Source organism: Emys orbicularis, chromosome 17 (assembly GCF_028017835.1).
Source record: "Emys orbicularis isolate rEmyOrb1 chromosome 17, rEmyOrb1.hap1, whole genome shotgun sequence".
NCBI classification, from domain to species: Eukaryota; Metazoa; Chordata; order Testudines; family Emydidae; genus Emys; species Emys orbicularis.
The window spans coordinates 20,733,001-20,749,165 of NC_088699.1; the positions used below are offsets into that span (position 1 = coordinate 20,733,001).

The 16,165-nt window shown below is 46.3% G+C and overlaps 1 protein-coding gene across 1 annotated transcript in view; it reads right to left on the minus strand.

Annotated features, from left to right (window-relative positions):
- Positions 1–16,165, minus strand: part of AP2B1 (adaptor related protein complex 2 subunit beta 1) — a 105,547-nt gene that overhangs the window by 56,408 nt on the left and 32,974 nt on the right. Inside the window, exons 8-13 of the mRNA XM_065418074.1 lie at positions 15,812–15,932; positions 13,255–13,350; positions 7,510–7,625; positions 6,310–6,475; positions 4,423–4,521; positions 1,566–1,825 (exon numbers count right to left, since the gene is read on the minus strand). Coding sequence (XP_065274146.1) covers positions 1,566–1,825; positions 4,423–4,521; positions 6,310–6,475; positions 7,510–7,625; positions 13,255–13,350; positions 15,812–15,932 — 858 coding nt within the window. The remainder of the gene's footprint in view (positions 1–1,565; positions 1,826–4,422; positions 4,522–6,309; positions 6,476–7,509; positions 7,626–13,254; positions 13,351–15,811; positions 15,933–16,165) is intronic.

Here is a 16,165-nt window from a genome sequence, read left to right on the forward strand (position 1 = left end):
CAAACAATACCAGAGCAATGCAGAGATATGAAACATAGCAACCTTGAAAGAGCAGAGTGGGTGGGCTGGCTGAGTAGCAGCTGCCAGTGTCAAGTCAGATAAGCAATGTGCACTGGAGCGGATAAAGACAGAGCTCTCGGTGACAAGTGGACTTGGTTAGACAAGTCAGCTTCTGCAATGATGTGAAGAGCACGGCACAAGAGAGCTGGTCACACTGTGGATTTGAGCTGCTTATAGGATCAACACCTCCACTCTTCTGGAGAGCCTGTGGGTGGGACTAGTACCTGAGCAGTGCGGCCATAACTTTCCCTACCTCCTTGCACACTAGTACTGTACTAGACATCAAAACACAGGTCTCCTAAATGGGCTTGTTACCGCAGGCCCTGGGGCAGTCCTGCCAGGCGATGTTTCATAACCAGGAAAAAGGCAATTCAACATCCCCAAGTCGGTCAAGTTACTGCTACTCTTAACAGCTAAAAGAGTTTCTGTATGCATGGAAGGATGGTGTTAGAAAACAGCAAAGAAACAATTGCCTATATAGACTTATCAGTAAGATGGCAACCAAGTACAGCGCTCCAGAAGTCACTTCCCAGGTTTTCTGGTACACACTGCCTTGGAAAGTGAGCTTAGATCCCGTACCGCCTGTTGCAAGCAGATCTGCAACTGTAATTAATACAGTTCGCAAGCCGGCGTGCTCACCTGAGAGAGCAGCCATGGTGACACAGTGAGCAGCAATACGGCAAGAATCCCTGCGGATTGGTAACACTCACTGCTGGATTCCAGAGCATCAGACAATTTCTCGGGCTGCTATCCCAGGGTGGGCTTTTTTTGGTTTGTTCTTTAACTGTAGAGAAATGGTGTGATATCCAGGGAACAACCCAAACCATTTCGATTGTCACAGGGTATTTCAGGCTTTCCACCATAGTTCAGACATCGATCGGACCTCATTTTAGCCCAGGCCAAGCTGCAGTGATTGTGACCAATGGTTTTCTCCACGCTCCGTGCTTTCAAAGATTCCAAGATTCAGAGAGAGATCTTGGCTTTTTCTTCCCCACTTTGCATTCCCCACAGCAGGAGAGGCCAATAGCGTAATTGGCAGTGCAAGAAGGGAGACACTTTCCACATAACAAAGGCCTGTAAGTCCTGCTTTCCCCCAAAAACCTTTTGTACCATCACAGAAATGTACACCTCCCACTGGCTGTGTGCACAACTACTGGGTTTGGCTGGTGTGTTTCTCCTCCTGCCAAACCTGCACCACTTGTTGAAAGCTCCTATTTGTCCAGCTCCTGTATCAGACCCTCCTCCCCGTGTGCTCTCAAAGAACTGTGTGAACGTCTCTTTCCCCCTGCCCAATACCTAACAGATTCATCTCTAGGATGCTTCCCATCTCCTTTGGTCTAGAAGCTCAGAGGCTACAACTATCATGGGACAGGCTCTGAGATGGCTCGACGAATGCTTTGTGGACATCTCTGCAACTGGAAAAAAAATCTAGCTTTTTAGTGGGCTTGTTAGGAGGAAAGAAAACAGCAGCCCTCTGACACCCTCCGTGGCTGCTCCCGGCTTACCTTCCATGGTGAATTGGCAAGTGCTTGCGGTGGATTCCATGGCTGCCCTCAACAAAAGCGTTGGGTGGTTTGTGGTACACGGAAGCCAGTGACCCGATGTGGCAGATCAGCTCATCCAGGAGAGTTGGCTCGATCAGGTCAGTCTCCTCAGAAATCAGAGGTTTTTCCGATAAGACCACTTCTTTGGCAGTCACGGGATCCGTGGAGAGAAGGCGCCAGTAGATATAGCCACGATCCCGCAGGTCTGGGTTGTCCGAATCCTGAGACAAAGCACTGCGTTACTCAAGGGGTTGAACAGGCTTGACCACTGCAACTATATCCTGCTTCTGCAGTAACCCTGCTTTCTTTCATTGAAACTACCCACTGGAAAAGCAGCCGTGACCAGGCTATAGATACTATCGACAGACTGCTATTCTGTGGCAATCCCATCATCCTTAGTAATAAAAATTGCAGGGTCTGACCCCTTGCGCTCATTCCCAAACACAGCTAACCTATGTGGTCAGAGGGGAAAACCTTAGAACTTACATCTAATGGAATTTAAAAGGGATCAAGTCCTCAAGGTTACTCAGCACAGAAGTTGACGTCAAGCTTTAGAACTGACCTCCTGTAAAGTATCACAATTTCATTTCAAATGTGATCTTCAAAACGTCCTGAAGGACACACCGTCAAGACAGAAGGACAGGGGAAGGGGATCAAATTGACTCCTTCAGCCACATACTAATAGAATATGCATGATACTGTGCATCATGAAAGACAATGATCAGGGATTCCTGGAAATACGTCTTACCCAAGGACACTGGTGGAACAAGCCACACAACGCTGCAGGATGGGGCTGGTTTGCCTTTAATCATCTACCTTTATATCGAGAGCGTTTTTATGCCAGAAAGGTCTCATTTATTCCTCCATTTAGTTAATAAAATATATATGAGAAGACACAAACTGAATCGATTGTTAGGGCTTTCTTCCGTTTTCCAGGCCTCCAGCTGTCAACGTCTGTGTTTTATTGGAGATAATTCTTTCCTAGCATGAAATTGACATTCCTTTTTCTATTTTTTTTTTTTTTTTAAACTAAAAGCGCTGCTTAAAAAAAACAAAGCAAACAAATGGTGTCCGCTGATCACCCAGGCTGGAGTTTAGCAGCATAACGTCGATAAGTGCCTGTGCGTTTTCACCATAGAGCTTTGGCAATATGTCTAACTCGCTACGTGTCCTCATTCACCCACCCAACCAGCCTCCCCCTTTTCCAGTTCTGTGAGCCCAGACCTCTGACTGGCAAAAATCCCCCTCCCCCGCCAACTCAGGACTTTCTCCAGCAGGCAGTGGACAAGTGCCCATTTGTAATGAGATTGAGCTGGCTAAACTCATTTCACTTGCAGTGATCTAGAAGTGATCTCAGGTTTTCAGAGGTCAATTGCGAATGCCTCTCGAACTTTGGCACCTCACCTGGTGAGCTGCTCAGCTTGATGGTGGACTTTTTTTTTTTTTTAAACCCTCTTGATCTCAACAAGAGATATTGATTCATCCTATACATGTAGTCACCTGCTTAAGGTCAAACAGGGCCTCTATGAGGGTAGATGAAGGAGGGAGATTGAGGGGAAGATCACTTGCTCCCGACTGCCTTTAAATACATTCAGGGTACCGGGTCTATACTTACCTCTGGGTCCGGCGGTAAGCAATCGATCTTCTGGGATCGATTTATCGCGTCTTGTCTAGACGCGATAAATCGATCCCGGAAGTGCTCGCCGTCGACACCGGTACTCCTGCTCCGCGAGAGGAGTACGCGGAGTCGACGGGGGAGCCTGCCTGCCGCACGTGGACCCGCGGTAAGTTCGAACTAAGATCGTTCGACTTCAGCGACGTGAATAACGTCGCTGAAGTTGCGTATCTTAGTTCGAAGTGGGGGGTTAGTGTGGACCAGGCCTCAGACTCAAGTCAGAACGCTTCTTCCGAAGCAGCTTTCCCATAGCAAACAGAACCGTGGGATTTGAACCGGAATGGCGGGGGGGGGGGGGGGGGGGGGACTCAGATTTTCCTGCCCATGAGAGACATGCAAAGACCAACGATATCTTCTAACCCGAGCAGAGAAACGTGCCCATTCTTTCACGCTAAAGTGAAAAACAGGAATCTCTACCTAGGAATCAGAGCTTAGAACACCACCCCACTAAAGGGCCTATTGCTAGCAGTGCCTTGTTATTCATTTGAAAATACAATAAACCAGACTGAATCAAGAAAGTAGCCTATTATAACCCTAGGGTGCCTTTGAAGTGTTTTGTGACTCAGCAGAGTAGGTTTTGGGATCTGGGATATTAGCCCCTCATTCAAACCGCCACCACAATTAGCACATTTGTGAGCAGCCTGGGACAAAAAGAAATCCTCATTCTTGTGGGTTCAGAACTTGTCTTAGTTTCTGCTGTAGCATCCATTAGTGAGGAAGGGTTTGCCACCAGTCCCATCTCTCCCTGCTCTTCCACCCAGCGTATGATTTTAGCCACAAACCATTTTCCCGGAGGAGGAAATTCTTTGGATTCTTACAGAACTCTCCCATCCTGTGCCTTACTTGCTAGTGAAGAGAAAACACCAAGGCAGAAGTGAGGGCCGAGAAAGAATTAGGTAGCAGCTGAATGAGCGTAAGAGAACTGATGCAGAGTGCTTTGCAAACTGGGTTACTGTAGATCAAAGCCCTCTTCCCTGAAGGGGGAGAAATCAGGTGTGCATGACGACATCCTTGAGTCTTGCCTCTTGGTGCACAAGACTGCCCTGGCATTGCCAAACTGGCACAACACCAAACTGCCTGCAACCACGGTGCACAGACAGCATGGCTTACCAGCACCTCGGCTCACTGAATAGTTTGGCTTACCTGCGTGGCCAGGCTCAGGACCTGCTGAACCAGCTCCTGCGTTTCTGAGGGCTTCTTTAAGAACAATTTCACTATAGCAGTCAGCAGGGTGAGCTGCACCTAAGATAAAGCAGGGACACAACAAAGAGATTAAATGAGCATCACTGGCATCAGTGCTGCCTCAACGTTAGCTTCAGCATGGGGGGTAGTGCAGAGCTACTGGAGTCCCTTGTTGCATACCAAGAATGTGGATGCTCGTTATAGTGTTTTAACGCCATGGCCGGCAACAAGCAGCTGCTAACAGTAAAACAAATGACATGCAAATGTGGGTGTTGCCTTCCCATGAAGCATGTTAGTGTCTTACCCAATAGGTTAGCAGCTCAAATTGGTTTTAGCAGCTTGTCCTTTGTAAGTCCATGTCACAAACCATGTATTCATTTCACCAGCCACGTGAAACATGCTGTCAGGGCAGCAGTGATCCCAGTGCAGACTACCCTATAGTTTACACCAGCACAATCTCTTAGTACCATGTGTGACAGGGTCAGGCCAGATGGCTATAGAGAGTGATAGAAGGTAGATACATTAGCCCCAGATTAAGCAGGTCCCTTTTCCCTGAGTAAGATAATGGGCTGTTCCAGAACAATCAGGAAGTTGCTGGAACCAATTAGGACAGGCAGGCTAATCAGGGCACCTGGTTTAAAAAGGACCTCACTTCAGTTAGTGAGGTGTATGCGAGGAGCTGGGAGCAAGAGGCGTGCAAGGAGCTGAGAACGAGAAGGTGTATGGCTGGAGGACTGAGGAGTACAAGCGTTATCAGACATGAGGAGGAAGGGTCCTGGGGTGAGGCTAAAGGAGGAGGCCATGGAGAAGTAGCCCAGGGAGTTGTAGCTGTCAGGCAGCTGTTACAGGAGACACTGTAGACAGCTGCAATCCACAGGGCCCTGGGCTGGAACCCAGAGTAGAGGGCGGACCCGGGTTCCCCCTTCCCCCAACTCCCTATTGGCTATAAGAGGTTAACTGAGTGAACGGCAGGTTTGAGCCACTGGCAGAAGTGGCCAAACTGAGGGCTGCCATGAATCTCTGAGGTGAGCAAACCCGCCAATAAGCGCAGGACCCACCAAGGCAGAGGAGGAACTTTGTCACGCATGGCAAATGGGGCAGTTATTTTAAGACCTATCGGGCTAATGTACATCAGGTTTCTCCTCTGCCCAGAGCAAAATCCACCTATCTGATGCACTGATCAATATTCTAGGAAGAAGCAAAACAAACCTTTTAAATCATCCTCCAGACAGCCAAGAAGGTCATTATTCCAGCCTCAGACTTAGGGTACCCCAGGCTGTTTAAACGTAACATATAGGGCTGGTTGAAATTTTTCCACCAAAATTGTATGACGGAAAATTGGGTTTTTGGCTAACAAAGTGTCCCTCCAAAAAGCGTCTGCTTTCCACATAAAGGTTTGATTTTTGTCACAAAACCAACATTAAAACAAATGAAATAGGCTGATTTGGAGATGCTGCTGTAGTGCCTCATGGGAGTTGTAGTTCGGTTGCCTAATGTCCCCATTCTCCTTTATGGGCTGCACTCAGTGGCCAGACTGTATCTCCCACTGTGCATCAAACACCCTCCTAAAGAGGAGGGGACATGGGTGCATGATGGTAGATGCAGTCAGACAAGAGAAACTAGCCTATGGATGAGAATGGGAGCATGGGACACCCAAACTACGCTTCCCATGAGGCACAGCATCAGCATTCCCAAATCAAAAAGTGTTTTTATTTTTGAATTTTAGCCAAAAATATCAGTTTTCTGTGGGGGAAAAACATTTTCCAACCAGCTCCACCAACCCAACAGTCTGCCATTTGAATACACTGCATGAGAATCTGAGAGATGGGGCGATGAGCACAGTTTTACCTGGGTGCTTTCATCATGGAAGCCCTCCAAAAAGCTCTCCAGCAGCTCATCCGCATTGTCAATTCTCTCTGCGTATTCACCCACTATCCAGATCATGGCAGCTCTGGCATCTGGCTCATCCAGGGAGTCGAGGTTCTCGCATAATGTGGCGATGATGCTCTCATACCTGATTTACCAGAGCACAGTCATTATCAAGGTCAAATCAAAGCATTATGTAACCGTAGCCAACTCACATCGGGCTGTTAACGGCAAAGCACCCTGACCCAAGCCAAAATGACTTACATTTTTATGATCCACAAGAGACGCATAACAAGGAGATTAATTACCTCAAGAAAGTATTCCTACACACTCCCCTTCCAAAGGAGAGTGTGTCAAAGGAGGTAGATTTCAAGGGCTCCTCAAGAGCTTTGTAATTTTTCCCCCTCCTTGTAGCAAGACTGTGCAAGAGAGAAACTCCAGGCACAGAGTCGCCTTCATTTCTCTCTTTAAAAAAAAAAAGGATCTTTGATTCCACAGTTCAAATCAGCTGAATCACTTCCCTTGAGTCTGTATCAGATTCTGCATTTTCACTGGCAGCTCTTCCTGGCTGGAAATTCTAATCTGTGTATGATGCACCCCCAACCCCTAACGGGTTAGCTGGGACATGGCCATTGGCATGTGATCCTAGGTTTAATATTCTGTAAGTGCTTTCCCACACTCTGTTGATTATCCTGATGGTGCAGAGGCCATCTACCCTCGCACTGAGGAGGTTAATCATTAGTACCAACTGATCCTGGAGACTCAGCTGAAAGATACTGATGCATTATGCCCTAGCTGAATGGACAAGAGCCCCTCGCACAAAAGAGCTAGAAGGGGGTACTGGCCCACCCTGTGATAACGCTAAGCGGTAGGAAAGCCCATACGCATTTCATTCAGTACCTCTGCCTGGAATCTCTTAAAGTGAAATGTGTTCATGAGCTTCCTACCCGTGCCAGTCATCCTGCCCATATACCAATAGTGAAATCAGACAGCAATCTGTTTGCAATCCAACATTAGAGTCCCTTTGTACCAGAGTCTGAATGGGTGCTGCTGTTCAGAGGGATGGCTACCACATGCACGAAAATCAGTTATACTAACAATATGAGCTGCTAGCTAGGCTGTGCCAAGCAAAACCTAGGTTGTTTTCCGTTACGACATTACACCTGCGGTACTTGCACGTACTTGTTGGGATACTTGCGGAAGATGTCCCTGATGACAACAATGGCCTCTTGGACAACGTAGTTGACCTTGGTTTGGATGAGGTCCAGCAGCGTGCTCACGCAGCGCTCTGCGGATTGCTGAGGAGAGGAGAGACGCGGTACAGTCAGATGACAGCTGCAGTTCCAGACAAGTCAAAGAAACCGGACAGGCTGTGGTACACTTCCGCCCAGCACACGACATGTAACTGGAGTGCAATGCACCAGGAGAAGGGGCAAGACAATGGGGCTGCACTTTAGCTACTCTCACAAGAGAAAGGATTCAGAGTAGCAGCCGTGTTAGTCTGTATCCGCAAAAAGAATAGGAGTACTTGCGGCACCTTAGAGACTAACAAATTTATTAGAGCATAAGCTTTCGTGGGCTACAGCCCACTTCTTCGGATGCATATAGAGTGAAACATATATTGAGGAGATATATATACACACATACAGAGAGCATGAACAGGTGGGAGTTGTCTTACCAACTCTGAGAGGCCAATTAAGTAAGAGAAAAAAACTTTTGAAGTGATAATCAAGATAGCTCAGTACAGACAGTTTGATAAGAAGTGTGAGAATACTTACAAGGGGAGATAGATTCAATGTTTGTAATGGCTCAGCCATTCCCAGTCCTTATTCAATCCTGAGTTGATCGTGTCTAGTTTGCAGATCAATTCCAGCTCAGCAGTCTCTCGTTGGAGTCTGTTTTTGAAGTTTTTCTATTGTAAGATAGCCACCCGCAGGTCTGTCATTGAATGGCCAGACAGGTTAAAGTGTTCTCCCACTGGTTTTTGAGTATTATGATTCCTGATGTCAGATTTGTGTCCATTAATTCTTTTGCGTAGAGACTGTCCGGTTTGGCTGACATCAGGAATCATAATACTCAAAAACCAGTGGGAGAACACTTTAACCTGTCTGGCCATTCAATGACAGACCTGCGGGTGGCTATCTTACAATAGAAAAACTTCAAAAACAGACTCCAACGAGAGACTGCTGAGCTGGAATTGATCTGCAAACTAGACACGATCAACTCAGGATTGAATAAGGACTGGGAATGGCTGAGCCATTACAAACATTGAATCTATCTCCCCTTGTAAGTATTCTCACACTTCTTATCAAACTGTCTGTACTGAGCTAACTTGATTATCACTTCAAAAGTTTTTTTCTCTTACTTAATTGGCCTCTCAGAGTTGGTAAGACAACTCCCACCTGTTCATGCTCTCTGTATGGGTGTATATATATCTCCTCAATATATGTTTCACTCTATATGCATCCGAAGAAGTGGGTTGTAGCCCACGAAAGCTTATGCTCTAATAAATTTGTTAGTCTCTAAGGTGCCACAAGTACTCCTGTTCTTTTTGAAGATAAAGGATGGTAACCAGCTCAGAACACGTGTATGGACTTCCGGAGCATGTTCCATATGGTGATCCATGCCTGTGTATTACAGGGAATTCAGCGCTTTACTCAATAGAAATATCGATTCTTTGACCCCCTACTCTTGCCGAAGGACAAAGTCATGGCTGAAATGATTCTGTACCAGCAGGTGGTTGGGTCTGCATACAGGCAGAAGTTATATGAATAGATACTATCTGCAGCAATACTTATGCCATCCCCTTGCTGGTTAATATATAGAACAGGCTACTACGTATGCACTGCAGGAGTTGCTTATCACTATTCAGACATGAGTGGGGTACTTGGACAGGGGCTGTGCATGTGTTGGCGGGGAGGGGAGAGAGGAAGTAAAAAGCCATTGCTAGGGCTGGGTTAGTAGCACAAAGCAAGCACTGCAAAGGCAGTGACAGACCCAGGACTGGAACGAGTTTGCTGGACCCTCATGAAGATTAGCTATTGCCAGTGCATCTTACTCAATAACTAGCTTGAAACCCCAGACTCGGACTCCATAAAAGTGGCAACAACTGGCCCCTAGAATGCTCTCCGTGCCATACGGAGACCCTGGAAACTAGAGCTGTATTCATTAGGAGAGAGGAGATAAAGGGATACCACAAAGCAGGATGCCACAAAAGAGCTAAGTGGCTCAGACACCAGAGGGCCTGAAATGAAGATAGCCAACTGGGCGCTAGTGGAGTGCATGTGATGCCTCATTACACAGCAGGTGATTAATGTGAGGAACAGATTGCTCAAGGCAGTACACAAGCAGCCCCCATAAATATACTCATAAAGCATTCAGTATAGGGTACAAACAGTACTTACTCAAGTGGATTTGCGATTTGAGTGAACTACACAATGTCAGAGCATTGGGGGAGGGTGGAAGAGGAACAAAAGGGGATTAAATCAGGAAAACTGGAAGCTCAGTTTGACAATGGGCATAAATCTCTAAAACAAACCTCAGCCTGACCTAAAGCCCTGACTTGGGCAAAGCAGAGAATGAGTCTCACCCACGCCATTTGCCTCAGTCCATCTCTGCATGCTTGCACTGAAAGCAGAAGACCTAGAAATTCCCAGTGACAGATACATGCTGAATACAAATCTCCTCTATTCACCACATTAGGTCTCCTTATTATTGCTCGATATGTACCACACTATTAAGATGGCAGGGAAAAAGCAATCTGAATTCGTGTAATTTAAAGGTGTCTGCCTTGATTACAGGCTGCTCCGATCTCTTCTCTCACTTGACAAAACATCATTTGAGGCCTGTCAACCAGAAGAGTCTCAGTGCAACCAATTTACAAATCTCATGCAGGCAGACCTGTGGGCTGTCTCTTCTGCACAAGGCTGTGCTTGGGGATCTCAGCAAGGCCCTAGGCCAAATACCATCTCTTCCAGCCAAGTAGCTATGCAGGATTGGGCTATTCATTCCCCCCCACCCCTGTATTGCCTGCTGGTGGATGTGGGGCAGTTCCAAAGCTTCACTCTCTGGGAACAAAGACTTCTTCTATTTTTTACTATCTGATCTTAAAGAGACATGGGTCAGACTTGGGAAGTTCTTCATAGTCCAAGCGCTGAGAAATGCAAACAGTTAACAGGAAAAGCAAGTCAATGTTTGTAATTCTTTCCCGTTGAACACTGAAGTGCGATCTATTACACAGGGGACAACATTCATTGTTTAAATATGTGCAATTGATTTTTAGCGTGAGCCTCCCTTGAAAGGGAGCGGCCAGAAGGGGATTTGTTCAGGGAAGCAGTCCTCAAATCCCCATGGCAAGATGCACCCCCTCCTGTGGATGGTTAGCTATTTTTAAGATGGGCATTTCAGAGGTTCCTGCAGGTGGACACTTTACAAAAAAAAAAAAATACATCCTTTATTAAACTGGCCAGTTATAGGAGCCAGCACTAAAGCAGGCAGGGTTTTCATCTGGGGGGATACAAGTGAGTTAAAAAAAAAAAACTGTGCTATATAGAAACCAAATGAAACCCAGTACAATTCTGCAGTGTCCTACAAACTGAACAATAGAGGTACTATGACTGCAAGGTTTGTTAAAATGCTGCTGGTTTCTTAGATTGGACCAAAGTCCACTAATAACATGACTCCCTTCTCCCTGCCTCCCACCGGTCCCTAGTGCTTGTTACGTTAACTGCAGCTCTGCTACTTTCATGCAGTCTCTTCTTAGTCCTCTCTCAAGTTTACGCCTTTGGAGCCATGTTGAGGCTTCATTTGCACTCCTCCGATCACAGCTGCGGCCAGCGTGCTTCCCTTTCACCCTGCAGCTGAGACGCAAGCCTCCAAACCCTCGCCAGATACCGCAACTGCTCTAAGCGTCGAGTCACAGTAGATACAAATTTATTCCCAAGCCAACTCTTCTAGAAGAGACACAATTAGATGAAAGGTAGGATTCTTGAAGGTGGAGATGTGGTTCCCTGTGAACGCTCATTCATCATGAGCTCCCACTGGCTGCGCCCTCTGTCAAAGGCAGATTTCTAAGTCATCAGAAACTTGAGCACTTGGATAGCTGAGAGAGTGCAGCGAACCTTCCATTAGTCCCTATACGCAGTGAAAACAGCCTGGAGTAAACTCTGGGGCACTGAGAACAGGTACTGATTAACCCAGAGATGAACGTCATTTTGCACTGTAGTAGGCTGCAATGTACTTGCCACCTTTTAAATTTGGTTCTTGTCAGACGTAAACCGAACTATTCTGTAAAAGCAACGTCGTCAAAGCAAGGCTGCTAAAAGCAAGGTTTAACTCAGCCGATTAGGATATACAAGGGGATGGTTACATGGTAACGGGCTGCCACTGCAAATTAGCTGGGACATCGTTAGCCTTTGTTCATGCTGGGCATGGCCCTCACACAGTACCTGATGGGAGAGACAGACTCCTACGGCATCCAGATACCTTGGGAATGCGCCGATGTCCATTCCGTATCGAGGAGGGACACGTGGCCCAACTTCTAACCTGAAGGGAATCTAAAGGGCCTGGAGTGGACTAGTCAAGGATTTGGCTGAGAAGCCTAGCCCCAAAACATACCACCTCTAATTTGTCCAAACTGCTTAATAGCCTCAGCTCTTTCAATCTCAGATCCTCTTTTTCTCTCACTGTTGCTACTCTTCCAATAGCCTGTTCCCCTCTACTTGGCCACAGATGACGCACTCTGGCATCCAGCGACATCGCAGTCAGGAAATGCAGACAGACCAGTGCTGATCACTGCCTCTGGGCAGCTTTGAGAGATGGAGGAGGAAACTCCATCGCAGGGACATATATTTTTCTATCAGCACTGATCTGAGCCAGAAGAACCAGGGAACAGCAAGGTGGTGGGGATAAGAGGGCTAATCGAAGGCCATATATCCTGCAGATGGATGAAGCAGTCTGAGGCCTTGTCTACATACAAACTTGCACCGGTTAGTCAAAGTGGTGCAAACCTGTGTGGATACTCTTGTTTCCATTTAAATCAGGCTTGTTTGGGAAATAAGACTGTCCACACAGCTTTTTCCACTGGCTTATCTAAGTCACTAACTACAAACCGAACCTTACACTATAAGCCTTCACTCTTCACAGTGATAGCTGTCTAACACCTTTCAGAACAACTAGATTTGCTTTAAAAGTTAAATCAATACACCACCTTAATACTGTCATTTGTAGGTGGCTGTTGAACTGACAAGGGATCTTTTACACTGTTGTTCTGGATAACTGCAAATGTTCATGGAAAGCCATTCACATGAGTCAGACTAACAGACAACTGAATAAAGCTCCACGTTTTACAGATCTTTAAAACTAGACAACCCGACAGTCATTTTGAGTGTGTGTGTTCCATTTTGCAATTGACTTCAACTCCAAATGCTGAAAAAAATAAAAACAATCCCCAATACTTTTTGTAGGTCCTATTCAAATGGAACCGGGACACAAGCCACTCCTTGATTGCACTGAGTCCTCTGCATTCCTTATGCAACCAATAGGACCTCTCCTTTAAAGATCCAGCTCACGGCGACTAGGGCATTCTTAACTGGTGTAAATTGTTATCGCTTCACTGAAGCCAATAGAGCGATGACAATTTACATCAGACGACCGATCTGCCCAGTATCCTTCCAGTAGGCTGGGATCCAAGAGAAAGAGGACAATCTTGTGGTTAAGGCACTGAGCTGGGACTCAGGAGATCAGAGTTCCATTCCAGTCACACACATACAAAACGTATGACCTGGGGCAAGTGACTCAATCTCTAAAATAGGGATAAGAAACCTTTCCTACCAGACAAGACCGAAGGGGAGAAATCCATTCAGATTTCTGAAGTGCTCAGACATTGTGGCGATGAGTAAAGCCTATAAACCAATGTCGGGTACTTGCCTCGACCTTGATAGCACATCGTCCAATAGCTCGCACAGCCTTGCGGACAAAGTCGACATCCACCTCGGTAGCGTACTCCTTGAGTTCTGCCAGGACCTGTTGGGAAAAGCATCACACAAAACACGAGTCATTTGAGTAACAGTTCCATTGTCCCCTCCTCCATCTCTACCTAGCCATGCTGCTTAGGTACTTGAAAATTAAATGAAGCTACCGATCCCCAGAGCGCAGAGAGCTTTAAATATTCTGGGCTCAAAGTATTTAGTTGGGTTAATGTAAAATGTGCCCATCCATAGTTCTAGGCACATGTACAACATTAACGCCGTCCTTAAACACCAAAAGCAGCCGCTACATCCACCAACATTTAGCGAAGAACCAGCTTGGAGGAGACAATCAGTCCAGCAGGGCCCAATGGGCACAAGAGGAAAGAATGTTAAGGGTTATTCTCAAATTGCCCATACCAAACCCTTGGCAACACAACCAGCCGTTTTGGACTTTGGAGTCACTGCTTCTGTGGGGTCTATAAGGAGGTAGAGGAAGGAATGGGAGGTAAGTAGTAGGGTCCTGGATTATTCCCCGGTACACAGAGTACTTTTCTTCTCCAGTGCTGCCCATCCCTTTATCTATTGGCTCTGAGAGCTCTGGGGGACACCAACAATCCTGTATGGAGATTGTAGCACAGCTTGTTATGCAGACAAGATTGTTTCTTGACACACAAAAAGTTGTATGTAAAATAAAGTCAACTTTACCCCTTGCCTTGACTGCTATGTAATATATGGAAACCCTGCAAGAATTCTCTCCAGGAATTGCCAGGATCTTATAAGACTCTGAAGGATCATTTGGTTTAGAAACAGTTCTGCCAAAATCAAACCTTCTGGTTATTTCTTTTATTAGCCCTAAGGACACAGAAAGCTTTTGGTTTCCAAAGCTCATCCACTCCTGCTTAAGTCTCACATCGTTTTCCACGTGTGACATCAGGGACCTGCTGTGGATTTTATTGTGATGTCACAAATGCAATTTGGGTTGCAAGTGAGAAACAAACAGCACGAAATGGGAGACTTGTTTGAAGAACCTGGGCTCACTGCTCGGACAGCGTAAAAGGGCCCTGAAGGGGTGAGCAACACAGCAGAGGCAATGTGTGGGCAGAGCAGCTTTTATGAATGCAGTTTTAGTAGTTCAGTGTATGATATTTTATATATGGCCACACAACAAGACAAACAGTGCCATCAATGGCTTCCTAAGCAGTAGCTTACGTAGAGCTGTATTTCTGCAAAGTGCTGTACCAACACCAGCTACGTCTCAGAACACCTCAGAGGCAAGTATCCCCATTTCACAAATGGGGAAACTGAGGAACAGATTACATCTCTTGTCCCGAGTGGAGAAAGAGTGGATCAGAGAGGGGCTTATTCTCAGTAGCTTCCACTTTAGACCATTATTGAGCTCTGTGATTGAGCTTTGCCTGTTTTATCAACGTGGCTTTAGAACCGGGAAGGGGACTGGAGAGTTCCAGGTTCTCAGCTTCCCCAGACTACTCTGCCTCTCTTGAAAATCAGCTGCATTATCTAGCAGAAGGCACTTCAAAATTTAGTGAGAAATCTGCAGGCCAAAATCCAAGAGGAGCACTACACATACATATTCCTGGCAATTGGTTATCCACAGATTTTCCATGTGCCCCGCAAATCAGACATGGGGCTGCCTTGCTCCATCACTTCCCATAAAGTGCAACACAAACCGCTATTTTAAGATGCCACATTAAACAAGAATATTTAGTTATAAATGGAACAGGATGGCACATCAGCAGCAACTGGAATCGCTCTGTGTTAACAAAGAGGGGCTAGTGCTTGAAACACACCCTAGGAGAGAAGGGATAGACCATGGTGGAATTTCAGATACTGGGATGACAGGACAGAAGCAGCACAGAATGGGAATATGAACATAGGGTAGGTCTACATTTACCGCCGGACCCGGAGGTAAGCAATCGATCTTCTGGGATCGATTTATCGCGTCTTGTCTAGACGCGATAAATCGATCCCGGAAGTGCTCACCGTCGACGCCGGTACTCCAGCTCGGCGAGAGGAGTACGCGGCATCGATGGGGGAGCCTGCCTGCCGCGTCTGGACCCGTGGTAAGTTCGAACTAAGGTACTTCTGCGTACCTTAGTTCGAAGTGGGGGGTTAGTGTGGACCAGGCCATAGAGTAGTCAGGAAGTCACAAGTTCTAATCTCGACCTTGCCAACAACTCATATGCAAGTTACTTCAGCTCTGTTTGTTTCTGCAACTCCGGTCTGTAAAATGTACCCCCTACCTAACAAGTGTGTTGTGAGGTTTGTACAATGCTATTAACATGTAAAGCACTAAGGAATTTCCAACCCCTCCGTTAAGTAACTGCAGACTGTACACTGTGCCAGAGATAACACTGATTTGCTGCTGTTTATTGCACAGCAGTTCAGAGAACACTTTTCGAGGTATTAATTTGTGCATAAATCCTCCCTAACGGCATGCATTCTGGAGCTGGTATATACCATCTATCGGGGATATGATCGCAGTTGGAGTAACTGACCTGGGCAATGTTTGCCTGGGATGCCAGGCGGATCATGATGTCCAGCTTCTCCAGTTTGACATAGATGGGGTCGTTGTACTTCACAAAGAATACCTTGATTTCTTGCTTCAAGATTTCAGGCCTGGGGAACACACACATACACACAACAGAATTGCACACACTTGTAACTCAATGACTTTCCATTTCAACAACCATGACCTGATTTTTAGGACCACCTTAGCTTTTGCTAAGAATGCAGTGGTATCAGCGCCTATCAGTGATTTGCACACAAATATATTAGAACTGCATTTCAAATTAAAACGCATCTTTTACCTCCAAGCCTTCTGGTTTTTTATGCTGCTGGGTTCAAGCCGC